This window comes from Xenia sp. Carnegie-2017, unplaced genomic scaffold (genome assembly GCF_021976095.1).
Source record: "Xenia sp. Carnegie-2017 unplaced genomic scaffold, XeniaSp_v1 HiC_scaffold_19, whole genome shotgun sequence".
Classification (NCBI taxonomy): domain Eukaryota; kingdom Metazoa; phylum Cnidaria; class Anthozoa; order Malacalcyonacea; family Xeniidae; genus Xenia; species Xenia sp. Carnegie-2017.
Window position 1 is genome coordinate 8,073,756 of NW_025813481.1, and position 26,678 is coordinate 8,100,433.

The 26,678-nt window shown below is 37.5% G+C and overlaps 5 protein-coding genes across 6 annotated transcripts; 1 reads left to right on the forward strand and 4 right to left on the reverse strand.

Annotated features, from left to right (window-relative positions):
* Window positions 1-96: 96 nt before the first annotated feature.
* Window positions 97-1,146, reverse strand: LOC124439406 (zinc transporter zipt-7.2-like). Its single transcript, XM_046989631.1, has one exon. It carries the CDS (start codon window positions 1,144-1,146, stop codon window positions 97-99), a length of 1,050 nt encoding a protein of 349 aa, XP_046845587.1.
* Window positions 1,147-3,228: 2,082 nt separating this feature from the next.
* LOC124438348 (sodium/glucose cotransporter 5-like) lies at window positions 3,229-10,140 on the forward strand. The gene is made up of 14 exons (XM_046988413.1): window positions 3,229-3,638; window positions 4,790-4,881; window positions 4,941-5,123; window positions 5,682-5,741; window positions 5,845-5,949; window positions 6,032-6,137; window positions 6,590-6,670; window positions 6,817-7,073; window positions 7,801-8,018; window positions 8,131-8,275; window positions 8,755-8,842; window positions 8,947-9,195; window positions 9,270-9,455; window positions 9,801-10,140. The coding sequence occupies exons 2-14, from the start codon at window positions 4,795-4,797 to the stop codon at window positions 9,977-9,979; spliced, it is 1,944 nt and encodes a 647-aa protein (XP_046844369.1). The 5' UTR covers window positions 3,229-3,638; window positions 4,790-4,794; the 3' UTR covers window positions 9,980-10,140.
* Window positions 10,141-10,963: 823 nt separating this feature from the next.
* LOC124439202 (transmembrane protein 138-like) lies at window positions 10,964-14,318 on the reverse strand. 2 transcript variants are annotated; one of them, XM_046989431.1, is made up of 4 exons: window positions 14,178-14,318; window positions 13,537-13,708; window positions 12,846-12,921; window positions 10,964-11,754 (listed from the first exon to the last, which is right to left on the reverse strand). In XM_046989431.1, exons 1-4 carry the CDS (start codon window positions 14,300-14,302, stop codon window positions 11,645-11,647), a joined length of 483 nt encoding a protein of 160 aa, XP_046845387.1. In that variant the 5' UTR covers window positions 14,303-14,318; the 3' UTR covers window positions 10,964-11,644. The 2 variants fall into 2 exon arrangements, with proteins under 2 accessions (XP_046845387.1, XP_046845386.1); XM_046989430.1 differs by lacking the exon at window positions 10,964-11,754 and having other exon boundaries at window positions 12,675-12,921.
* A 299-nt stretch (window positions 14,319-14,617) lies between these two features.
* On the reverse strand, window positions 14,618-25,413 carry LOC124438970 (inner centromere protein-like). Its single transcript, XM_046989165.1, has 11 exons — window positions 25,014-25,413; window positions 22,604-24,682; window positions 21,774-21,813; window positions 21,611-21,675; window positions 21,201-21,342; window positions 20,157-20,266; window positions 19,257-19,396; window positions 17,883-18,028; window positions 16,796-16,976; window positions 16,077-16,187; window positions 14,618-15,685 (listed from the first exon to the last, which is right to left on the reverse strand). Exons 1-9 carry the CDS (start codon window positions 25,229-25,231, stop codon window positions 16,806-16,808), a joined length of 3,111 nt encoding a protein of 1,036 aa, XP_046845121.1. The 5' UTR covers window positions 25,232-25,413; the 3' UTR covers window positions 14,618-15,685; window positions 16,077-16,187; window positions 16,796-16,805.
* LOC124439407 (inner centromere protein-like) lies at window positions 15,286-16,506 on the reverse strand. Its single transcript, XM_046989632.1, has 3 exons — window positions 16,496-16,506; window positions 16,077-16,187; window positions 15,286-15,685 (listed from the first exon to the last, which is right to left on the reverse strand). The coding sequence occupies exons 1-3, from the start codon at window positions 16,504-16,506 to the stop codon at window positions 15,286-15,288; spliced, it is 522 nt and encodes a 173-aa protein (XP_046845588.1).
* Window positions 25,414-26,678: the final 1,265 nt, after the last annotated feature.

The following is a 26,678-nucleotide window of genomic DNA, read 5'->3' on the forward strand; positions in this document are numbered from 1 at the left end:
TTGCAAAAGTGATGGCAATATAACACATTGTGCATGGATATTAAAACATTTTCATGTAAAAAAACGAAAAAATATTCATATTAACTAGTGCAAGACTTAAATAAAACTGAATAATTGATGACGTAAAGCAAGCATACCATTGCTTGTTTCTTCTTCACTTTCATCTTCCTTAAACTTCGAAGAGTGTTTGTTTACATTGACGGCGTGGCTATGACCATGCGAATGGCCTCCTTTGACATGACGAACAAATTTTTCAACCATCAAGAATGCCACTATACCAGCCAATACCCACATCCCCACTATCATATTTCTATCATGACCATGGTGGCCACCCTCTCCTCCGTGAGAATGTGAATGGGAGTGACTGCCATCTTCTCCATGTGAATGAGGAGAAATGGCATGGGGAATCAGGTGGAGAAATGCATCGCCAAGCAATCCGCCAGATGCAAAGCTCAACAGTACATTTAACACTGGTTTTTGCTCCTCTGTATTCTTATCCATCGGGATGAAGAAGAGCAAAAAAAAGGGGGCAGCGCTTATCAAAAGGGTTGCAACAAGTGCATTTACCCATGTGGACAAAGCAAAACGATCTTTAGATATTTTGGATGGTTTCTTCTTTTGCTTTAGTGAATGGTCTTCCATGTGTGAATGGCCATGATCATGTGAATGGCCATGATCGTGTGAATGGCCATGATCATGTGAATGACCATGGTCATGTGAATGTTCTTGTTTGTGTGAATGTTCATGTTTGTGTGAATGTCCATGGTGGTTGTGAGAATGAACCTTTTCTGGCTTTTGTGGACTTTTTCCTGGGTCAGTAGGCTTGTGATCTTTCTCCTTGTGGTTTGAACTTTCATGACCATGAATGTGTCCACCATCATGACTGTTTGCCTTGCCGTTGTCCGAATCATTATTTTTTTGATGACCTGTTTCAACTTTCTTTTCACTTTTATCTATGGACGGATGATCTTTCGGTTTGTAATACAGATGCCTGTGATCCTCATGCTCGTGATGTTCTGCATCCAAATGACCGTGGCCATGCTCTTTGTGACCGTGATGGGGGTGATGACCGTGACCGTGATGGTTATCATGGCTATGTCCATGATGGCCGTGACTGTGTCCGTGGTTTTCCTTTGAGTTAACCATAGCCACAAAATTAAAGGCAAACATAAAAAAATCGCCTTCGACGCTGCAGTGAACATGTTTTCTTAAGATTAAAATACCGTACAGTCTTGACCTTTTGGAAAATTTGCAACCACGACAAACCAACAATAACACGTATACAATTGTAACGAAATTGAAAGCGGACAATGGGTGGTGAGCCCGCACGACCGCACATAGGACAATTCTTGTGCAAAACGTCGTGTTATTTGAGCGTTTTGAGTCGACGCTGCCCTTGGCAGAAATTTGGGTAGGCATTTATATTACCAACACAAATAAATTTACCTAATAGCTGACCAAAGCACTTTCAACACATCATAAACATGACTGTTAAAGTTTTGTGTTGATTGCAGAACTAGCCTATTTTCACAACAGCAAATACATTCTGGAAAATATTTGATAGCAACATTTGTCATTTGCAATCTACAGGTCAAATACCATTTTGCAGATTGTCTAAGTAGATTTAGTACGGCAGTTATGAATGAAGTGACATCTTTCAAAGTGAATGTAGCTTCCAGTTTTGACTAAGCCATTTGATTTTTACAGTGAAAAGTATGTGGTTGGTTCTTTGAAAAGATATTGTCAGTTGGTAAGTGCATACTAATTACAAATATCTAGATACAACTAAAGTAAAGTTCTTTCAAAAATACTTCAATATCCCAAACAGATCTACAACCAATGAAATAAACAACAATTAATCAACAGATCGTGCTATATTTAAAATTTCGTGATTTATGCCCTCTTTTTTGCACAAAGTGATTGTATTCAAAAATTCTGCCACGTCTTCACTGAACAGTGCCTCATGGAAATGAACAGCATTTGATACAGTGATTTCCCAATTTAATAACTATCATCAATTTGGATGGACCAAGCATGAAATTGACATATGAATGGAAACAACTGTTTTTAGTAAGATACAATATAACCAAATCATCCTCACAACACAACATTGCAATGAGAACAATTCACTATGGATCCTTTTAAGGAACTGTTTTTACTTAAATAGCCCTTAATGTTTAACATTTAAATCACCTTAATGTGAACTGTCCTTTTTGTGCAATAACTGTGTTATCATTTTCGTGGGATTCGCCACAAGTATTAATTCAACCTTGACGATTGCTGAATAACAAAGACATCAATCATCACATGATTTGAATATTCAAAGACTGATCGAAATCTCCAGAACAAGTAATATATTGCTTATTTTATACATGTACGCGTAATTCTCATCTGCATTCGTTGGCAAAATTATCTAGACCAGCAGCAAAAAAATTCAAGCACACGGCCGACGCGAAAGCGTAATTCAATAAAAGAAAGTTTGGGATTGCGAAATAAATTTTTCAAAGAAAAATTCAATGTTTCGAACGCAAAACTGCAAATTTTTTGTCGACCAATTTTCGAAAATCATAACATAAAAGAATACACATTCATAAGAAGCAACATGATACTGAAATTAAGTTCATTTGCCACATGATTATATGATATAAACCAAAGACTCTTCTTACTATGCAATGTATGTAAGAACGCGATTTTACAAGATTGATTATCGTCGATTAATATTTCTAAGTATTCGCAGCTACACCAGATACAGAGCGTTTTATAGTTCGTCACTTTGTCCATGCTCATGACTGTGTCCATGATGATCGTGACTGTGTCCTGGGTCACTACAGCTCGAATGGTCGTGACTATGTCCATGCTCTCCGTGGCTGTGTCCTTCGTCGGAATCAACAGGTTCCACAAAAATCAAAGACAGACATAGCATGCTAATAAAAATCGCCATCCACGGTGCCTTGTACATGTTTATCTGCTGTAAAATATCGTGAGGTGTAGGCTTTGTAGGAAGACTTTCAAATAAAATTACGACGAGCGATAATTAAAAGTTAAATAATGAACTGCGTGTTATGTGGAGATGAGCCTGCTGACTAGACAATTGGTACCGGAAAAACGTCGTGTCATCAAGAGTTGAGTGGTTTTGCCATATTTGCAATCACCGGAAGTGAAAGTAATTAGGGAGCAGCCAAATTTAAGAAATAAATGATTTCACATTTTTGATTTCACATTTCAGTTCGAGCTCCAAGCCGGTTAAGTTTATGTTAAACTTCAAAGCAAAGCATATCAAAGGTCGAAAAGTTTTTTGTTAGGAGCCAAAGGTCAAATTTCTATCGGCTCGAATGCTCTTCCATTACCATTGAAAAAAAGTTATGCTTTATGACAGGTTGTGTGGGTGAACACTATATTTTGGAAAAGTAAACAAGAACAAGAAAAATACTATGTGACAAAGTATTATTCTTGTTCACTATTCATAAAAACCCCACTCTAATCGACCAGTTTAAAAAAAATTGGTATTATTGGTTTTATGACAAGGAGATGCGTCTCCAATTACATTATTTGGAACTATACATTTCAGCTAAACGCCGTGGTACACTTCAAATTTCTAGTTTGAACCATCGTATTTTTCAAGATAGATTGAGAAAAAGGTATTAAACATCTTTGTTAAACGCACGTTATCGTTGAATAGCTAGGCAGCTTTTTGATGAGGATTATCTTATCTGCGCGCAAAGTGAACGAATCTGAAGTTACATCTTCTGCAAATAGCGAGTGGCGATTGTTATTGCTACGGTTGTCGATAGCGTTAGCAATCTCGTCCGTTTATTTCATTTCACCTGTCATTTGTGTCGGTGTCAAGAGGTCTTTTTATCACAGAGCAAATTCTGCAAATGGAAATTCTATGTTTCGAACATTTTTCTGCTTTGTAGTTAGGTTCCACTTGGCATGCAGATGTGTTATTTGATTGCGTTACTTGTGTGATCTTGCAAAACACAATATAAATATATAGACGGGCTTTTTCAAGCAAGAAATCGCGGAGGTTATTGTCGTCATTGGCAACATGTTATAAGTCAAAGACGCTTTAATACAAACAGTAGGGTAGCCAACCCGCAACTTTCGGTCCAATGTAAATTTCAGGACATTTTCATAACTATTTCTTTAGTTTTGTCGTTTCTACACATTGTTTCTACAGTAAGTAAACGCGGAAAAATTAACGTAGACTGGTTAGTGCCAGTAAATGTAATTTGTAACAGAGCTAGGTTATACAAACCAGAATATCGCTGAATTACATTTCAAGGTCTTTGTGGTTACATCTAATGTAGAGCGTCACACTTTCTACGATGGAGGCTGAGTCCCTTTTTTAGTCCTTAGAAGAGACAAACTTCATTAAAATTCTTTTCAATTGGTTTACCGAAGAGCAGAAACTGGTAGGAAGGAAGATGAAGGAATATTGTGAGAGAGGGAGAAAGGGAGAGAAGAAGAGGATAAGAAGGAGGGAGGGAGTTTGAGAGGAAGCTAGAGAGGGAGGAAGATAAAGGTAGTTTGAAAAGACAGGAGTAAATTGATAGTGAGAAAGATAAAGGTAGTTTGAAAAGACAGGAGGTAAATTGATAGTGAGAAAGAAAATAAAGCGGGAGGGTAAAAGATTGAGGAAGAAAGGATGGGATGGAGAAAAAGGAGAGAAGAAAAATTTACGAAACGAATATAGAAGCCTAGGTGTTGTGTAAATATTTCTATTAAGTGAACATGTCATCTTTGGCTCACTCCCCAGCAGTTTTCGTTTTTTCTTTTACTGAAACAGGGGAAATGAGACAAGACAGCCGCAGGTTACACTGGGAAGATTGGCTTTCCATTGGCATTTACTTTGCTGTTACGATAGGCCTTGGACTAGCGGTATGTTTTTGTCCAGGGTCATCTGCCTTGAAGTCAAAATTTACCATGTTACAATTTAGGTGAAATTTCGACGGGGGCGAAAAGAGGAATCGGCTGAAAGCTTCTTTCTCGCTGGTCGTTCCTTGGTCTGGTGGATGGTTGGAGGGAGTATTTTTGCCAGTAACATTGGTGGAACTCACTTCATTGGTATAGCGGGTGATGGTGCAGCAACTGGCATCGCTGTTATTTGTTACGAATGGCAGGTGATCAAAATATCGATGCAAGAATCTTCGCATGATTATAGATACGTTGACCTTCACGATAAGTCGAGTCCCGAGAGGGAATGTTTGAATTGATTTTGACTGAGAATTTAAAGTCAAGTAAAAACTACCGCTAAGGGATGTCGAAACATCAGTCAACACCAATACAAGCACTCCTTCTCAGGACTCGTAATATGGCTTATGTCAATTATTGTCTTGTGAAATTAAAAACACTGCCTTATCGTACAACCAGCTTAAGAAAACTGTGGATTCACCAGGGGCCGATGGCACGAAGCCATGATAACGTTATCCATTGTATAGCGAAAATTTTCAAACTTGTAAAAAAGGTGTTTATATTTTTCTTACCACAAAGAAATTTCGCAATCTTCGAAAACATTTTTATTTCAGCGATTGTTCAGTTCGACTCTCATACTTTTGCTTTTTAAAAGGTTTTATAAAAGCTTAAAAAAACTTGCTGTCCAAAGGATAACGCTATCCGGGCTTCACGAAACCGGCCCCAGTAATTTAAAAATTCACGCTAATTTTGAATGGTCGTTTTAGGCATCGTGGACGCTTTTAATCCTTGGATATTTCTTCGTACCGGTTTACCTAACCTCCGGAGTAAGAAAATCATATAATGTTGACAGATTTTGAAAACATGTAGTCGAACGGTGAAAAAGACCAGTTCTTCTCTTTACTTTCTGTTTGTCTGTCACATGTCTAGATATACACCATGCCAGAGTACATGCAGAAACGCTATCAGAGTCAGTCGATTCGCACGATACTCACTTTCATAACGCTGGTCAGTTACGTTTTCACCAAAATATCGGTATGTGAAGCAAGGTGATATTTATAGTTAGTGGTTCAGCTGAATTGACGTCTTTATCACACCATCTTCTCGTTTTTCTTAGATCGACATATATGCTGGAAGTGTGTACTTTCGAGAGGCAACTGGGTGGAATATTTACATATCGGCGTTTGTCGTGCTATCCATTACAGCTGTTTATGTCATTGTCGGTAATCTCTAAATTTTCAATGGTTCGACTCTTAGTGTCATGATTTCCCCGCTTGTTTGGCCATATTAAGGCACTCCCCACTTGACAATAATGACGACTTTCCCATCTTAGAAGTAAGGTCGTGGTAAAACTTGAATATCGAAGAAGCAATAAAAATCTTTTGACCTAGAAAACTTTGTGTGTATATTTTTATGGAAACTATTCGGTAAAAAATAAACGATGATGTCATCAATGTTAAATATTGACTGTCCTCTCCCCCCAAAAAAGTCGTCTTTTTAAGTATAACACCAAAAGACACTTGTCTTGATTAGGATTAAAAGTCGCACTGTAATCGATATCAATGCAGTACTTTTGTAGCAATGCAACGTGCATGGACGTTAGCTACTGTGTGGTAGCGCACCAGACATACTACTATCGCATACTGCTTTCTCATCGATAGCATATTTTCTTCAGGCGGACTTGAAGCAGTGACATTTACTGACCTTCTTCAAGTGACCATCATGTTGATCGGCGCAGTAGTTCTCAGTATTCTGGGTGGGTGATTCTTATTTGTTTGTGTTGTGCACTAAAATTGGACGTTAGAAAAGGAAGAAAAGTACAACTTTACTACCGGAGATTTACTTAGCTTGGTGTTATTAGCCATATACTCCCCATATACTCCGATAAATGCTTTGTTTCAGGTTTTCAAGAAATTGGCGGCTTGGAAAAACTCTGGGAGAAATACCCACAATCATTCGGTCGTAACTGGCGAGTTGTCGAGAACGTCACTATAAATGGCAGCTTGCCAGGAGAGCATGCAAACGCGAGCTCAAGTTGCTACGGTCTTACTCCATATTGGGACAACATGTTCAGACCGTTTGATGACCCCGATTTTCCTTGGTTCGGTGTTTGGTTCGCACTTCCTATTGTGGAAGTTTGGTACTGGTGTACCGATCAGGTATTCTGGTTTCGGTAATAAATAAACCCTCTTATATTGTCTGTTATAAAATAAACACAATGAAACGCGTGCGCTGATTGGCCTAGAGCAGGTGCGACCTTCGGTCTCGGGCTTGCACTGATCTGCTCTAGAGTTCTACCAAAGATCTCCCGGGTTTGCATAAGCCTGTGCAAACACAGTAAACGTCTTTTATTTCTTAATTGAGGGTCGGTTGCTGACTCTTCTCAGGGAAGAAACTAGAACGTTCATCGGGGAGGAGGGTTAATTTTCATGTATTCATATGAAAATTCACTCCCCCCTTCCCCATTCAAGTTTCGCCCCAGACTCCTATTTAGTTCAGTTACACTGATTTCTGGTATTGCATTTCACCTTTTCGACGGAAGTCGTGCACGTGAAAACGTCAGTTCCTTCCATCGGGTTTTTTTCACTTGTTTTTAAAAGCAGTTTTTGCTCGAAAACTTTAATTACGTACTTTTTATAAACGATTACTGTTCCATGCAAGTCCATGAAAGATCCATTACGCATTGACTTTAGCGTAATATCCGTGACCATGCACTGCTAAATAAAGAGTTTCAGCTTGAGAACTACCTCCGAGATCCCTTATAAGAACTGACTAAAATTTGTGATCAACATTACAGCAGGGGAAAGTAAACGAGTTGCACCGAATAAAATTATAAAATAAATAAAAGCGAATAAAACAAAAAATTTCACATTATTAATGATGTAGGTGATGGTGCAGCGTGCTCTCGCCGCTAAAAATGTCGTGCACGCCAAAGGTGGCGCTATATTTGCCGGATTTCTCAAAATCATTCCCTTGTTCATTATGGTATTTCCTGGAATGATCAGCAGGGTGCTTTACAAAGATGATGTCGCGTGTCCGGACGCTGAGAGCTGTGAACGAGCTTGTGGAAACAAACTGAGTTGCTCCAACTTGGCTTATCCAAGGTATGGATGCGTTATAGGGAAATGCGTAGCAAAATGTTTCATAGACTTTACACACCCACCCACCCCCTCCCAACCACCACAGTGAGAGCGATATCGATTGGTCTTTGTGTAGATTGGTCTTTAATCTTCTACCTACCGGAATGGTCGGAGTGATGATGGCTGTAATGTTGGCTGCGGTCATGTCGTCTTTATCGTCCGTCTACAACAGCGCGAGTACCATCTTCACCATTGATATATGGCAGCGCATAAGAAAGAGGGTTGGTGATAACTACTTTATGATGTTACCTAAATGGAAATGAATGTATTTTGTGGGAACTTGTTGGGGTTTGTTGCGGCGGCAGATTGATGAATATGGTGGTGGGGCTAGTATTCGGGGCTGTTATAATTTTCAATCATAATAATGACTATAATGATTACTTCTAACAAAAGCAAAGCAGCGCACTCGTTGGGCTTTTTCTTTAGTTTAGCACAAGGGAATTTAAGTGCTAAGTATCTCAGTAGTTGTAATTGAAGCTAACAGAATACTCACCGAAATTACAAAGGACATTTAAATGACATTAATAAAAATGCTTTTGGAAAAAAGAAGCAGTACTGCAACTCATTTAAACTGCTCACTTCCAAGACAATAATGCATCTTCCTTCCTGAAGTTGTAGGTTAAACTCGTAATCAACGAAGTGTGTTATAAAGTTATTATTTTATCGTGCCTTTCACTACTGATTCGAAGTTGTTTGACAGGCAAGTGATCGTGAAAAATTATTTGTTGGCCGCGTTATTGTTGCCGTTCTTGTGATCCTGGGACTAGTATGGATGCCCTTAATTGAAAGTACGAAAACATCGAGCAATCTCTTTTCAAAGATATACACGCAATGGACTAGTAAACATTGCGTGGTTGAACCATGTTCGTACTACTTGTGTCTGGCATTTTAGGGGGAGGAAGCGGAAAGCTATTTCGTTATATTCAAACAATCCAGTTTCTACTTGGATCACCGATCATGGCAATCTTCATTGTTGGACTTATGTGGCCTAGAGCGAATGGAAAGGGAGCACTGAGTGGCTTCGTGATTGGCCTCCTATTGGCTGCAGCCAGGTTTGCAGCTGAATACATCTACGACAGTCCTGGATGTGGTGAAAAAGACACGCGACCTGGGTTCGCTTCCCTAAATTACATGTACTTCGGTGCGTTCTAACAACTAGTCATATTCATTTTGCTTTGTACCGTAAATTACAATATGAGAATTTCTTCGTTGCAGGAATCATTTTGTTCCTCGTCAGTGTCGTTACAATTGTCATCATCAGTCTACTAACTGCTCCAATACCAAGGGAACAACTAAACGGTTTAACCTGGACGACATTGAGGAGCAAGAAGAATGATTTTACGAACGACACCATCAACAATTCCACTGGCCAAAGTCCCATACCTCCCATGTCAGATAACGGTAAGGTACCTGTGTCGAACACAGGCAAATTCACCTTTATGACACAAGCCAGCTTTTCGATTATGTAGGATGTAGCGAAAAAGGGATCTAAAAAAATCGGCCTGTCGTTGAAATTTCAAATCTTGTTCATTATGCTAAGTGGGTGGGTTATTCTGCACATTTTTGTGTTCGGAAAAGCTTTTATCCTTGCAAAAGAAATGTGTATTACGTATGAATGTAGCTAAAAACACTTTATTCACTCATTGGCCTGGTCTGGTTATGGGCACTGGCAATTTCTAAATATCTTTCCAAATATTATCTTTGTACACCATTTATAAATAAAACATTGAATTTCCATGTATATAGGCATTGAGCTAACAAGATACAAAGATTTCTCGGAGAGCAATACAGAATCGCAATTCGATGAAGCAATGACTCCGGAGCACGATATGTTGTTTGAAAGTCGAAAGGAAAAGATCTTATTGAACATTAGTTCTATTATACTGCTTGTGGTGTTAGCTTTTCTCTGGATATGGTATCGTTGATAAACTTTAATGAATCCATGAAATGCGTACTTAGTGTTGAAAATAGGTGCAAAAGCAATTAAAAGTTCAGGCTGGGGCTACAGGCTTTTCCTACTTTACAAAGTTTTGATGTGTACTACTTTACACGTTGTGTTTTTTAAATAAAATTCAATACACGCCAATCGCTATGCCAATAACAGAAAACACTATATTTCCGATTTTAGCACATGGTGGATAGTTGTTTTCGAAAGGTGTACCAATTTAATGTGGATAATGTATTTGTTATATAACATAACTTTATCCAAGTATGAAGATTGGAAAATGTACCTGTTATATAACATAACTTTATCCAAGTATAAAGATTGGATAATGTACTTTTTATATAACATAACTTTATCCAAGTAAAAACATTGGAAAATGTACTTGTTATACAACATAACTTTATCCAAGTTTAAAGGTTGGATAATGTACTTGTTATACAACATAACTTTATCCAAGTTTAAAGGTTGGTTAATGTACTTGTTATATAACATAACTTTATCCAAGTAAAAACATTGGAAAATGTACTTGTTATACAACATAACTTTATCCAAGTTTAAAGGTTGGATAATGTACTTGTTATATAACATAACTTTATCCAAGTATGAAGATTGGAAAATGTACTTGTTATACAACATAACTTTATCCAAGTTTAAAGGTTGGATAATGTACTTGTTATATAACATAACTTTATCCAAGTATGAAGATTGGAAAATGTACTTGTTATACAACATAACTTTATCCAAGTTTAAAGGTTGGATAATGTACTTGTTATACAACATAACTTTATCCAAGTTTAAAGGTTGGATAATGTACTTGTTAAACAACATAACTTTATCCAAGTATGAAGATTGGAAAATGTACCTGTTATACAACATAACTTTATCCAAGTTTAAAGGTTGGATAATGTACTTGTTATACAACATAACTTTATTCAAGTATAAAGGTTGGATAATGTACTTGTTATACAACATAACTTTATTCAAGTTTAAAGGTTGGATAATGTACTTGTTATGTAACATAACTTTATCCAAGCAAAAACGTTGGTTAACTTTATTTAAGAGTAATCGTACACTGATCAATTTATTGTTTATATAATTAAGGATAAATCTTAACTTATATTAATTTTATTTATATTAATATTTTGTCTTATACTATGGAACACGACACGCTTAAACCCGCTGTATATTTACAATTAAAAACTTATTTATAATATATACGTACATGCATAAAAGTCTGGATCCAAGACATTCTTTAGGGATTTTTTATTTACGTCACATAAAAAATGGCAACATTTTACCAGATACTTTTGATTTGAGGTGAAAGAAAAACATTCTTGCGACAAGAAAGATAAATGTAACATAAAAACAGTAGAAAAGACGATAGATAATTCGATTGTCTTGATTGATCGTAAACTTTAAGTGACAACAAACGTCAACCTTGTTGGTTGATAGAGAAATAAAGGCAAAATAATTTCCATGTTTCGCAGAGAAGAAACTCGTTTCAACACGGATACTTCATCGCCCAACGAACATCGTCAACGCAACATATCGTACGACTCGCCCCAGACCTTCACGCGAACAACTCAACATGATATCAATGTCAGATCTTCTAACTCGATGATCACTCACAACCCGTCGTTATAAATTAATGTAGACGCGCAAATTCGTTGCGCAACCATTGAGACTCCTGGTAGTACCTTGGATCCCCAAGCTTCAGGCACGTTCTTTTGTAATAATAGTAATATAAAACAGAACCTGGAAAATAATGTACACAATAGTAATTTTTCGAGATGGAATCACAGCATAAAGAGTAAAGAGTAGGTCCATATCGATGAGCGACTCGATGCCATGGGCGTAGCGACGAAGTCTACGTTTCTGAGGGGTCATATCATGAAAATTTGCCGACAAATTGGGCGTGGCATGGTCGCGGTTTTGGGCGTAGTTACGGAAAATGTATCGAAATTTCTTAAAAAATTATCAATAGAGAAACAATTTTTGCCGACGAGAAGAATATCGAGATGAATGCGATAACAATCAGAGCCGTAATTTACCGGCTGACATTATGGTAATCAAATGCGTTATGAGATATGCATGGCGCACAAAAAAAAATTTCAAAGGAGTGGCCTTTCGGTATATTTCTTATTCTTCGATGGAACTGGACCAACACCTTGCTTTCCCTTGCAAGATTGAGAAATGTTCCTTTCCCGCAATCTGTTGTGGAGTTCATAAATTTTACAGTATCCATCAACTGAATAATATTTATGCATTGGATTTAGTAATTGATAGGTATACAGCAAAAATTATAATTGTTATAAAGGCAATTCTTGATTTGGTAAAAATAATACTGATCGACGCCATTATACTACTGAAATTGTCTAACAATAGATATTTCACTGAGAGCGGTGAAAATCGGAGAAGACATACAAAAACGCATGCGCGATGAAATTAAGACACGACGCAGGTGAAGAAAGACCTAAGTCATTGCTCGCGATAATCTATCAAGCATCCAATGTTAGGGATCAATGTTGATCACTTGGAAACTTATGGATAAATGTGAATAATGCGGATTGAAATGTCAAGCTAGGTTAACAGAATCAACTTCTTAAAATTGCAGCCATAATATGGCAAAATATGCAAAAACAAATTCGACAAAACCTGAACCAAATATTGGCAAGACAAATCTTTATCTCAAAGCAAAACAGAATACGACAGGAGAACTAAATAATATGGCAGAACACAATAAGAAGGCTGAACCAAATGAGAATCAAAGAAAAACTGCAGCTCAAGACAAAACCAAATGCCATGGGAAAACCAACAAACATTCTTGTAAGATAATAGCATCATACCTAATCTTTGAATTACATAAACAACTTGATATCCACCATCCCAAATGTACTTCTGTGGATCTCCCCATTTCCTTGTCTACAACAAAAAAATATATCTTGCACACAAACAGTATATTTTGCATTTACATATAATAGTGATGGAGAAGTTGGACAATCATCATGAGTAACAAACACTTCCATCCCAATTTCAGAAATAAGATTTTATTTATTATAAATAAGAAGTATGGCTGAAAATTTATTAATCATTAACAAGGACTGCATATTAAGTGTTCAAATGGAAATACATTTAGCAAACCTATCTATGCAGTAGCAAAGCCAGTTTTTTTTACTCCTATGATGCAAATATTTTGTGTCCATTCATTGAAACAAGTTGAATGGAATTAATTTTCTAAAGAAATGAATGACAATATTGCTGAAAAATTTTGCATGGTAAAAGTAAAAGATCTGGTTGGCTTCACCACTGTGTCTAAAAGAATTAACTTATGTTGTAAAGTGGATTATTAAAACGACAAATAGTTTAATGACTTTTAGCCAAAATTCCTGGATTTCAGGTGTTCATCTAGAGGCTAGAAGTTAATTCAAATGACCCTCCCTTATCTTTTAAAATGCTATTCCCCTTCCCCCCCTTCAGTCCAAAGATAACTCAGCTGTAACACCAGCAAACAAATTTCAGCACTTATCTATAACTTACCATAGTCCAGACATGCAAACCCAGAGAAAGAAAAAGATAAAAGACAGTTATGGTGATTGTTGTCTTGAACTTTCGAATGAGCAAGAACACAAGTCCAGCTTGAAATATGTAAGTGTTGAAGAACACCAAAAACACGACAATCAATGCGAACAAAATGCAAACATCTTGAATGCTGGAAAAATGCAGAAAAAGCATGAAAAATGAAGAGAATCATAGCAAAGGATTGCATAATTGAAGCTACTAAAACAATATAGCAAGCAATCATGTCAATTGGAAGAGCTCTTTTGTCCAAAACTTCCTTTTACCACTGGTCTCTCACAAACGTACAAACTACAGACATAATGCTTTGCCTCCAGGGAAGTGAGCGCAGGTACTTTTCGTATGAACAAAATGAAACACAATATGATTAGAAATTTGAGGCTTCACAGCTGATAATTGAGTGTTAAACCACAGCAACTACCCAAACCATCTGAATTACTTATTTCGTAGGTAAAAACGATGAGAATGCATCAGAAACACATTATTTTCGATGGGACATTTTGATATCATCGTCGTTGTCTTGGCGATGATAACTGGCATGTACACAATACATCTGAAAATTTTACGAAGAGGTTTTTCGAAAACGTCAAATTCACACTTACATATACAGCACTAATAGGATTACGTCTTCTGTTCTGAATAAATCACCAAACGAATTGATGAAAATGTCGAAGAAGAGAAACAACAATTGTAGATAAACTACGGGACGATATCTTGAAACGCGCATTACTCAGCAACCATATTTGTTTGGGATGTCGTTGGAGCATGGGACAATCAGGGATCAATGGGAGTAGATAACGTCTTTAATGTAAGTCTTTAAAATACTAGGGACTAGAGATTGGAAATTATGGATACAAAGGAGGGCTCATCATGTGGAAGGATACTGAATTTAGAGCTACCTGGTAAGAAGCCTAGAAGTCAAAAACACATGATGTATTGAAATTTAGTAATTTGAATCAAAAAGATGCAGTTCACAGAACTAAATGAAGGAATATGATTCGCTATGGCGAGCTCTAAGAGAAGCCAAGAAAGACAAACCGAGTTCACAGTATAGATTTATTTCATCATATACAACAAAAGTTTAATTCTTCATATTTACAAAATGTATGATGCACAATAATTGTCCACATTATATAAAAATTTCTTACGTTCCCCTGACTTCATTCAACACAGTCTTCCATGTCGATAAACGTGCGCGTTTTAAAATGGATGTATTTTATTTGCACAATTAAGCAGTTCTCTCACGGGGCAAGACTTTATTTCATTGCCATTGTCTTCACATCAACATCATCCCGTAAGATTTACCATTCGCATTTATTTTCTAAAACTCCAACACTTGCAATTCATTGGCAGTAAAGACCGATGAAGAAAATGACAATATTTGTAAAAAATATATTCGTTCATTTTTAAGATTCTGCGACAAGTACTGCTATTCATCTTTTCTTAAAAAACTTCTCCATATGCAAAGATCAGAATTTGAACGATTGCCTTTACCGTTCACTGGAAGGACCAAATAACCGCTGACGTCAATGTACAGTCGTAAAGAAAGCTGGTCCTTCGTCCCCCAGTGATTCGATTGAAAACAAACAACAAAACATGGACTATATACAATGATAAGAGAGACGACAATCGAAGGGAGAACGAACATTAAATTAGATTCGAACAACTAGTAATTGTTTCGCGTTAATAACATAAAATGTTACGAAAACGCTACGAACAAGTTGATCTCAAAGGTGGGGTGCCCCAATGAGCCGAGCTCGTTCGCTGATAGAAGCGTTTTCGTTTCTTCACGAATATCTTATCCAGATCTGGAGCGTGGGGTACGAAGCCTGAAATGAGCGCCTCGAAAACTTTTCGCGGTTCTTCTTGGCGTAGTAAGGCAGACTTCAAGGTAATTCCCTGAGCCCAGCTTGGGACCTTCTTACGAGGAGCGCCTTCGTCGTCTGTCGATTCGTCACTACGTAAGTCGCTGATGTCGTAGTTCTCGTCAGTTGCAGGCCGGCGGGTTTGTGCAGGCGGAGGTGTCATGAGATAAGATTGGGCATCTTGTTGTGCTCGAAGAGCAGCCATTCTCTGCACCTCTCGTTTCCTTTGCTCTTCTTGTTCTTGCCTTCAAAGCAGAAAACATAGAAATTTAAAGTTGTCGGCCCAAAATATGTGGCCTATACTTCATACTTTTTTCAAGAATATAGAATTAGTAATTGGTATCTAAGAGACGAAAAACTTAGGTTACTTTGACAGTTTCGTTGGGGAAAAAATATTGAACATAAAAAAGTTATAGAAACTAGTCCTTAACTGTACAATCCGTCTGTTTGTCATTGAGGGGATAGAGTTTATGGTTTGATAATTTATATAAAAGAAATTTTTTAGGTGAGAGCTATTCCAAATTCGACAATGGCAGTAATACATAAAACAGTGGAACAGTAATACATAAAAAAGTGGAACAGTAATCGAGACAAGGAAGGGTTTGCTATTGAACAAACCAATATTGCAGGCCAAACCTCTCTCTTTCTTCCATCTGAAGTTTATCTTGTTTTAACCTCCTCTCCTCTTCCAATTTCTCCTTGACTGTTTGAATCAATCGTTTTTCCTTTTCATCTTGTTCTTTATCCCTAAAGATTTAGTTAGCTTGCTTCAGACATCTGATTTTTAATCAAATGCAATAGACACTTCCGAGCTAAACTCTGTAAACGATGCGTCAGCAACTCAGACGTTTGAAAGCCTACAAAAGATTTCTTCCCACAGTCTGCAACAAATTACATTTTAGTGATGCACAGACATAGGATTTTATCAATATACCGATTAACCGATATTTTATACCATTTTACAAAACTTAAACATCTAAAGTAGGCCACTTTGTGCTCACCAGTGACTGTTTTCATTTGATAAAAAATATATGAAATTCAAAGTGGTTGTTTACCCTGTAGCCATATTTCACAACACAATAGTCAATGGAAATTAATATCACGTAGAACTAACAAATTTTAGGTAGTATTAATTTAACAAAATTGTTAAGCAAATATATTTAGTATTGTTAAACCACGATTCGTTTCAATTGTATTGACATTTCAAAGAAATGTCTAAATATCAGTATTATGAGCAAGAGAAATACCGATACAGATAATTCTATTTTAGAGCCGATACGCCCATATCGGTACATCACTATTAAATTTCTTGTTTAAGTACAAACAAAATCGATGTTGTCGAAACATCAACTTACGTTTCATCCTTCACTTTTTGGCGACATCCTCTTTCTCGCATCTCTTCGCTTCTCTTTCCTTGATCTCCTTTATCCTTCGTTGTCTTTCTTCTTCTTTTTCACGAGCTCGCTCGCGTTGTTTCTGTTCGTGAAGGCGTCTCTCCTCCTCGATCTTTTGTCTACGCTCCTGCTCTTCTTGTTCCTGCAGTGAAAAAGTAGTAACTTTTCAAGTGACTGATTATTTCTTTTAGTTTTTTCCAAAATATTTTCAAATAACCATTCATTTATACTTTAACTACACTACGCTTAGAAGACATTCACTAGGGCGGGGGAAGGGGGGTGTATCCTTATGTAAGGTTGTGAGCAGGGCCATAGCACAGAATAATGATTATACAGAAGGCACTCAGGTGTATACTTAATAATGAATTCAAGTATATTTTGACTCAAGAAATGACTTCGGATCATTTTAAAGGTTGGGAAAAAGTCAAAAACCCTCATCATCTGGCTGGAATAATGGCGGCCACCATGCGCAGCACGACATGCGCGAGGACAAAAACATCAAAGTTTACGACACGAGTGACTCTTCTGTATGTTCTTATTCTGTGGCCATAGTTGGCACGTTTTATGGGACGGATGATGTAATGATGTATTTAGTAATGACAGAGTGAGTTCTCTTGAAAATGAATTGGCTTTCGAAAGAAATCAGTGGGGTTTCAGTATCAAAGAAAGTTCTTCTTTGCCCCCAGAAAATCATTTTAATTGACACAATATAGTTGAAAGTATAGGATTTTTCACAAAAAATCTTGGCATGCTTCCCAACAATGCAGAAACCAAGTACTATGAGGCCATTCCAAAATTCCAAAGAAATCAGTCGTCGAGTGCATTGTTTCATGAAACTACACGATGGTGAAAGTATATACTAAAACAATTTCATTTTTTGACACCAGACGAACTCAATAAGTAAAAATCCCTTGGAAATTGCTTTGCAGCCATGTAATTCAAATTGTACTAATTTTGGAGACAAGCGTCGAGAGAACTTTGAAGAACTCGTGCTGCTCAAGATCTATAATAAAAAAACCTGCTTGACAAGATTAAACAGATCTGATACCTGTCTTCGCTTGAGCATATCGCGGTACATTTTCTCTTCTTCTTCCTTTTCCTTCAGTTTCTTCGCCCGTTCCATATTATCTTTACATCGCCTTGCCTCGGCCTCTTTCGTACGCTGCTCGCGAAGCCGTTTCTTTGTTTCGTCATCTGCAAGATCAAATATGACATGCTTACGTTGGACGCAAACTTAAAACTGGACTGTTCAAAGAACGACCATCACAGGGAAGTATACCAATACATTTGTCATCAAGATGACGAATTTCTTCGAATCACGACAAAAAAACCCAGAAATATAGGAATCAAAAAATGGTACGAAGTTTCAAAAACAAGGCCTGTATCAAAAAATCCCTCTTTATATGCAAAGAACTTCATGAAAACAACATTGAATATCAAGTTTTCGCGACTTGCATATTTCAGACCGTTTTTACTAAGAAATTCTTGTTAGTCTATTGCTATGCACACGACTTCCGATGCCATATAAATCCAGGAATGTTTCGTGATAATGACCTTTCGTTAAGTCATTTTCTATATCCGTGACAAATATGACATTCAGGAGTGTGAGAAGGCTTTGATTTACAGCTAGCGACTAATTTGCTCAGTGGCGTAGCCAGCCAGCGAATTTCATCCTGCTATGTTAATTTTTTGTGTGTTCACTCACTGTAAAAACAAAACATTTCTGAAGAAATGAATAATGTTAATGATATAAAATTTACATAGCACGACCAAAACTTGCGGACTGGTTACGCCACCGGAATTTGCTCGAACAAATGAGCGACGTTGTTAGAGCTCTAAAATGAATGTTCACATAGTGATCACGTGTGCAGTAGCTGCAAATCATGTGACATTCATGTAACCACATAACATTTTCATGACTTCCTCCATCAACACTGCATTCTAAAAGCCCGCCTACACTCGATGCGCTACCACCAATCAACGACCATAGATGGTAGAATTCTTGCTCAAAGAATTTCGAATCAAAAATCAGTGGAGAGAAAATACTGTTTTGGAATGATCACGAGGCGATTTCGAGGCCCTGCTCAGGGTGAGAGAGCTTTTAGAATATGCCCAGGCAATAGAATTTTCGGCGAAACAGGAAACACATCATGCAATGACTTTGCTTCTACAAAAAACTTCCGCAGTTGCTTGATCTATTTCATGTATTGAACTAAAATACATGGAACGCTCCTGAAGTAAATAATTGAAGCCAAATCTTACACCCAGACACGCGTGTGTAGTGTTTCGGGATTCTCTCGCGTGGTGACAATTGATTGAACTACACACGCCTGTCTGGGTGTAAGATTTGGCTTAAAAAACTATTAGGCTTTTCTATTACAGGTAGCGTTCCATGTATTTTAGTTCAAAGATTTATACTCACCCTCCCGTTTCTTACGCGCCTGTTCGGAGGCCTGGAACATCTGATGCTTTTCTTCAATCAGACGTTGTTTTTTATCGAGTTCCTCGCGGTCACGTGTCGCTTTGGCTTCGGCAACACGCTTCTGCTTTTCCTCCCGTTTTCTAAAAATTGGTGGAGATAAAAGTGATGACGCTTTCAATTTTATCCGTAACACTTGAGAAACAACTGAAATATGAATATATAGCTTTTATGCGGTAATCGTGCACGGCAATTGTCACGCAATAATAAGGAATATACAAAAGGGCCACTTCGCTGTGTGTTTAAAGTGGATTGATGGCTGAGGTTGGCCATTTCATCATTCCTGTTAAGGTAAAAAAAGGGCAGTTGATTGGCTGCCACTATGGTAATCCCATGTGTAGCTAATAAGATGTGCATGGCACGAAAAATATCATCGAAATGGCCTTTTCTATATTTCGCATTCGGTGACTTGAGTGCGCTTAAAAAACTGAATGTCGATTTTAAGTAAATCATTACGTTCATTTGCCAAAACAAACAACATAATTTGTTTACATATATAGATCGTCCACTGTTTTAACAGTTAAACAACTGTTAAATTGGCGCGCTACAAAAGACTGGCGCTGTTCTCACAGTTCAACTACGTAAGAACTTAAGCTAGATTTCCTTAATCATGCGACTAAACACTAATAACATAGGAGCCTCAATTAACTGACTGACATTGCCGTCAATCGTACTTTAATATGACGGGGGGTTGAGGGTAACGATGTTCATATGTATTTTCTGGTATGCCTGGCAAATTTCTTTTGAAAACTATTTTACTTTCCAAAGATACCATCCTGACAAAGCAGAATATATGAATATGGTCCCCTCATTTAACGTTAGATTGACGTCCGCACAACTGACCGTTTTATTTTTTCAGCATATAGCCTCTTGTTCATTTCCATCTCATCTTTACGGGCCTTCTCTTTCGCTTCCTTGCGCTGCAATTCGAGCATCTTCTGCCGAACCAGTTCCTAAATTGCACAAGTATAACGTGTACCAAGTTGCACAGAAGAGAATTGTTGAAGAGCGGTTTGTTTTCCTAATGTATTCTTGCAAGATTAAGCAAGAAACACCACATTGATAATTTGCACTTAAATGACAAAATTTTCTAAAATTATTATGAGATCTCACTCTCGTCGGTTTTAGTTTCGAATCCGGAAACACAAAAGTTTGTAGAATATCAGAGAGCCAATGCACGGAAAAACAGTGCATTTCACTGAGCTGTTATCAGATGCTTGGATTATGCATCGCACTCTAATAAGCTAAATAAATCATAGAAATTTCCCCGTTTTTTTGTTGAGGGGATTGTACGTTTTATTGAAAATGGCAGATCATCTTGGAATTCTTGTAGTAAAGCTGTGCAGCGGAGCCTGAGTTCAGGAAAAAACGAAGGTTTTCGTAAACGTCGAACTAAATAAATATCCAAACTCCAACAAAAATACAGCAAACATAAGTTATTGATTTTGAAAAAGTAAACACTTCCACAGAAGCAGAGTATTTTATGTACAACATGACGGCATATTGTATCCAAAACTAGCAAGTCCAAGAGTGACAATTATTTTAAAATACATGTTATGCGAGCTTTTAATCTGGCGAGGACTAATTATTGAGAAACGGTATGCTCCGCTTCAAAATATCACGAGTTTTCGGGCACGCTGTAAACTTTCTTCTGGAGTTGAGGCCTATTTTAACAGAAGCCGGGACTTTTTGACAGAAGTTCGTGCTTTTTTCTGGAGCAGGAGTTTTTTCACTAGTAGCCGGAGATGAAGCCACCGGAGTTTACGCAGCACTACCTTAAATGTGTATATAACGTTGAAAGTGAACATTCTGCCATCATAAACCCACCCAGTTGTCACCCACAATCCCTTGCATCCTCCAGTCAACAAATTAAAGCAGAGCACGTACGTTTGCATCCGGTTTCTTAACAGACGGCCTCTTAATCATGGTCTTGACATTTCCAATAAGATTAGAAGGTTTGTGAGTGGATCCTTGGATTGTGGAACCAATTCTCCTTACACTGTGAATGACATTGGGTGTCTTGCATACGCTACACGACAAGAAACATTATGCATGATTTGTGAGTTTTTGTATTGTCGAATGTAGGTCTTACTAGAATTTCCGGGAGGAGAAATGCACGACTGGGGAAGGGGCTACAGTTTCTGTACACCTTGTATTGTCGAATGTACGTCTTACTAGAATTTCCGGGAGGAGAAATGCACGACCGGGGGGAGTGGCTACAGTTTCTGTACACTTCTTTAAAGGTTGCACCCAGCCAATAAAATCCCTCTTCCGTAAATCACGATGCGAAAACTCACCTTGGTTGCTCCTTGTGCAAATTGTTTCCGTTCAACTTTTGAACGATATCTGCAACCTTTCCATCCTAACAGAAAAAGCAGAGAAAAAATTGTCAATATCGAAAGATGAGTCAAAAAAGACCTTGCCAAATACATTTTTATCATTCCAAATAAAAACAAGTACCTTTTTTCCCTTCATATGATCAATGGACACGCAGACGGTGCTTAATTAAAAAGGCGAAGAAAATTACAAATAAAACCTGACATGAAAACACAACGCACCATGTTGAATACCAAGTGCGACGCACAAGGCACTTGAAAAGTGAATTTTCTTGCCTATGCATTGACGTAAGTTGGATAAAGTCGCGTTCAGTTCAGCACAAACGTGAAATAAAACAACTGAACGAAATACATAACCGAGAGACTGCCTATCGGCAAATAAGGCCGAACTTCCATTCGGCCAAATTTTTCCGCAAAACACTCGTGTAGCCTTCCCTTCAATGAAAATAGCAGATACATCGTTTCGTCTTTATTTCAATGCACGGATAAATTGTTAGAAACTCAATATTCTCATCCCAGACAACCGGTAAAGTATCACCAGTCATTTCATTAGTACACAACGTATGTAATTAAAAAATTTACAAGAAAAACATTGCTTTTCGGACGATTATCTCTGGTCTAATATTGACGTCATTTTTGCAACTTGCGCAGAAATTTTTAATAACTGCACAATCAGTAATAAACACTCGACTTCTGCACGCTAGCATACGACGTGTTGAAAGAAATTAGAAAAAACGAGATGATTTTACCGGCTGCCCAGGATTTTCATTGTATAATTTAAGCATAAGGAAATATTGCCGTTTGTAGAGATGATATGTCTAGCATTAATGGCAAAAATACTCGCGCATGTATTTTTTGATTTTTACGCACACGGAATTAAATATTTCAAAAAAACTTCGTGAGTGAAAAGAGGGAATGTAATACATATAAGTATAGTGAAAATAATAATAATACCTGACGTTATTTGGTGTATTTATAGTTGTTGAAGATAGTTTTGGGACATCGTCTTCAGAATTTGAAGAAGACTGCTCCTGGCAAGTAACTTCGGCACAATCATTAACGTTGCCATCACTTTCAATACCAATATTTTCCATTGGAACTTCAACTCGTTTCAACGATATTGGTTTCTTGTAATGTGAAGACTTCCGGCTCGATCTTCTGGACGTGCGCCTCACAAACCCTGAAGATACTTTACTCACGCGTCTGGACAGTCGAGCGCTACGCCGAGTCGGCTGGCGTTTAGGTGTTGTTTGAACAACATTCTTCTGAAGGTGCGCATCTGCATTTTCTGAATTAATGTTTGCAACATGTACGTCTGGGTTGGTGGGTTTTCGATCCATGTTTGCAATATCATTGGCTCCAGAGACTGAATTCGTGGCTTCTTGATCTAGCACTCTACTATTTGGGTCTTTGAGATGTGAATGACTTGATTCAGAGGTATTTAGCGCTCTGGCAAAATGATGTGGGGCACTAAGTTCTGATGTACTTAAGGATTCGGCATGTGGATCTGAGGGACCCAGGGTTGTAGCAGGTGGATCTGACAGACACAAGGATGTGGGATGTGAATCTGAGGGACCCTGGGAAGTAGCAGGTGGATCAGGCAAACACAAGGATTTGGGATGTGGATATGAGGGACCCAGGGATGTAGCAGGTGGGTCTGAAAGACACAAGGATGTGGGATGTGGATCTGAGGGACCCAAGGATTGGGCAAGTGGATCTGATGGACCCAGAGATGTGGCAGGTACATTTGATGGACCAAGGGGTGTTGCATGTGGATCTGAAGGAGCAAGGAATTTAGCGTGAGCATTTACACAACTCAAAGCTGTGGCAGGAGGATCTGCCTTTGTAAATTGCTTCTCTTGATTCACAACAGTTGGTTTTGATTCAGGTTTCTGTGAAATTATTTCACGCTCAATCATTGGATCTTCTTGATTCTTCACAAGCAAAACTGGATCGGTAGCCTCCTTGCTTACAGGTTTGGACTTAACACAATCCTGTTTAAATAATCGCAGGCTTCGTCGTATGCCATTTTTCACACCGATTTCATTACGTTGAGGATTAGATAGTCGTTGGCTTTGACGTATGTCATTACAAATGTCATTTTCATTGCTGGGAAGACTAATTTGGGGTTCAGATGACTTAACTTCAGACTCTTTGTTTGTCATTGCAGTAGCTTGTTGGTGACTAGTTTTGGTAGCTAGGGCATTCACTTCATTGACAGAAACAACAGAATGTGCATCAGGAGCAATTATCTTTTGAGCTAGCTCGTTGGGCGTTTTGTTGGTGTCAGACAAATCTGGCTGCCCAATTTTTTTACTCACAGTCTTAGATGCAGGGGAAACGGCATCAGTCACATTGTTGGGTTCAGTACTTATACAGGAATTAGGAAGGATATCGGGAGAGTTGTGTGGCACTTTACAATGTTCTTTATTTTCTATTTCATCAAGTTTCTTGATTTCAGGTTTTTTCTCCACACTACTACCATGAGAAACTTGATCGTCAGCAACACTTTTCACATTGTTGGTATCATCTAACTGGACACCATTTCCAGAAACAATGGTCGAATTGGGATTCTCTGGTGCCCTTGTGGGAATATGATTGATAATTTTGGATGGTGGTAGATCGTTAGAGTTTACATCTTCCTCGTCCACACTTGATTCATCACTTGATTTGGACTTCTTCTTGGCTGGTTTGTTTGCCAAGGGACTGGTTGGCAATGTGCGTTTCAGTTTGTTTGATGGCAATTGACAGTCTTTGAGGATAACTTTTGCTGTTGATGTGAATTTCGCCTGTTCCAATATTGATGATGACGACTTTTTTTTTTGTGCTCTTGTCTTTCTTTGCTTAATTGGATTATCTGCTTTCGAAGACGTGTTGATCTGCTGAGAGATTCTGTTTGACCGCCTCAAAAAGGGGACTTCTTCCACTTGGTTGATGTTAGGATCCACATTTTCATTGTTTTCTACTCGTTGCTGCCATGTTGCAGCAAGGCGCTTTTTGGACGGGGTCTTTGGCAGGAGGAGGTTGTCAGATCTGGGAGGAGAATGCAATAACACTTGTAATTTATTGACATGTTGTAACCCAAAGGTAATGCAATCAAGTTATCAAACTTAACTGATTATCATAAATGTAGAAATTCATTACATTAAATGTCAGCAAGAACATATACTTGGAAAACTGTGAAAAAATACCTGAAATCTCACTTGATACAAATTCTATTGAAATCGTACAAACTTTGATGCAGTAAAATAATTGTACACAAAATAAATTAATACACTTATAATACACTATATAAAATTGCTGCACAAATCGGCATACTTCAAAAATCCTACTTATTTCTCAAAGTAAAAATAGCAAATCTTACTTTGAAAAGTGTTGATGGGCAAGTGGTACAATCTGCGTGAGAAAGTCCATCATATCCGTATATGCATCGTTGAATTGATTGAAAACTTCCCTCAATCTTGTCTCGTTGTTTGGCTTGTTGATGTTGATACCCATCGGAATCAATACACTGGATCCCAAGATGCCATCCTCGGGGACAACTAGAATGGACTCTTCGACGTTTATTGAAGGTTTTGCCATTTTCAACTTTCGGTCGTCGGCAAATGTGGTTAACAAGACACACAAAAAAAAACTACAAAGAATTATGCCCGAATGCAGCACAGCCTTGATGCGACGTCCAATTCAAATTCTTGAAGCTGAATTACGCTTTGAAACGACAATTTTTCAAGGCATTCCTATTCAAATGCGAATAGTAATTTCAAAATGGCCGGTTGTTTTTGAAATAAGAAGAAATTCTGGAACAGCCAATGAAATTGCGGAGATTCAAACGAGCAAATCACTGATCTCAATAGAGTTAATTTCTTAAAATAGTTTTAATGTTGCAATTTTTGTCGCAATTTCACTAATTAATTTTCCTCGACAGCAAATTAGGATGGATCCACAATAATTAAAATTTAAAAATGAGATCACGAGCTCAATTTACACACTTTTTTTATGAGAACCAAGTTAGTGAGAGCATCGAGACTGAATTTTTCCATAAATCAAAACAATATAAGAATCAATTCAGGCTGAAGAAAAATGTACAGGATAATTTTGACAACTGTTCAGTAAACTGATAATAGTAGCTTTCGTAACAGCTATTGCAGTAAAAATACTGTAATATATCAAATTCGAAAAAATATTAATTCCAAATTCCCAATAGCCATCAACTAATCTTGCGTGATATAGTAATTTAAATTACAAAAGACTGCACAAAATAAACCAGGCTAAGAACATTTTTGAGCCTGAAATTGGGGAAAAAATAAGAACATCTAGCGTAAGCAAATTTTTTCTGGCTCTTCGAAAAAATAGTAGATGAGGGCGGGTTATTGAGAAAGAAAAATCTGATTGTTATACTGGAATGAAACTGGCATTATTATAGAAAAGGTTCGTCATAGTTTTCCATAGTTTTTTTGGTTTACCGTTTAAGGGTGTTATAAGGGTGGTTTAAAGATAGTTTGAGGAATTTTTATATAGGTTATTTAAGGGTGGTTTGAGAGTTTAACGGTGATTTAAAGATGGTATAAGGGTGATTTAAGAGTGGTGTAGTAGAAACAAGGGTAGACACAAAGGTTGACAAAAAGAAAGACATAAAGGTAGATATAAAGGTAGACACAAGGGAAGGCAAAAAATTAGACACAAAGGTCAGCATAAAGGTAGACATAAAGGTAAACATAAAGGTAAACATAAAGGTAAACATATAGGTAGACATAAAGGTAAACATAAAGGTAGACATGAAGGTAGACATAAAGGTAAACATAAAGGTAGACATAAAGGTATACATAAAGGTAAACATAAAGGTAGACATAAAGGTAAACATAAAGGTAAACATAAAGGTAAACATTAAGGTAGACATAAAGGTAAACATAAAGGTAAACATAAAGGTAAACACAAAGGTAGACATAAGGGTAGACATAAAACAGACATAAAGGCAGGCAAAAAAATTAGACACAAAGATAAAGAAAGAACGTTGAAACGATGACTCACT

Excerpts from the sequence above, each read along its gene's own strand:
- LOC124439406 (XM_046989631.1), bottom strand. The coding sequence starts at position 1,146 with ATGGTTAACTCAAAGGAAAACCACGGACACAGTCACGGCCATCATGGA.
- LOC124438348 (XM_046988413.1), top strand. The coding sequence starts at position 4,795 with ATGAGACAAGACAGCCGCAGGTTACACTGGGAAGATTGGCTTTCCATT. Across the intron at positions 8,019-8,130 it reads TCCAACTTGGCTTATCCAAG|ATTGGTCTTTAATCTTCTAC; the intron begins GTATGGATGCGT and ends GTCTTTGTGTAG. Across the intron at positions 8,843-8,946 it reads ATGGATGCCCTTAATTGAAA|GGGGAGGAAGCGGAAAGCTA; the intron begins GTACGAAAACAT and ends CTGGCATTTTAG.
- LOC124439202 (XM_046989430.1), bottom strand. The coding sequence starts at position 14,302 with ATGCGCGTTTCAAGATATCGTCCCGTAGTTTATCTACAATTGTTGTTT. Across the intron at positions 13,709-14,177 it reads ATCCTATTAGTGCTGTATAT|CATTCAAGATGTTTGCATTT; the intron begins GTAAGTGTGAAT and ends GCATTTTTCCAG. Across the intron at positions 12,922-13,536 it reads GTTTGCATGTCTGGACTATG|ACAAGGAAATGGGGAGATCC; the intron begins GTAAGTTATAGA and ends TTTTTGTTGTAG.
- LOC124439407 (XM_046989632.1), bottom strand. Across the intron at positions 15,686-16,076 it reads CAGATGGAAGAAAGAGAGAG|GCAAGAACAAGAAGAGCAAA; the intron begins GTTTGGCCTGCA and ends TCTGCTTTGAAG.
- LOC124438970 (XM_046989165.1), bottom strand. The coding sequence starts at position 25,231 with ATGGCAAAACCTTCAATAAACGTCGAAGAGTCCATTCTAGTTGTCCCC. Across the intron at positions 21,343-21,610 it reads TTGCACAAGGAGCAACCAAG|CGTATGCAAGACACCCAATG; the intron begins GTGAGTTTTCGC and ends CTTGTCGTGTAG. Across the intron at positions 19,397-20,156 it reads TATGCTGAAAAAATAAAACG|AAAACGGGAGGAAAAGCAGA; the intron begins GTCAGTTGTGCG and ends ACCAATTTTTAG.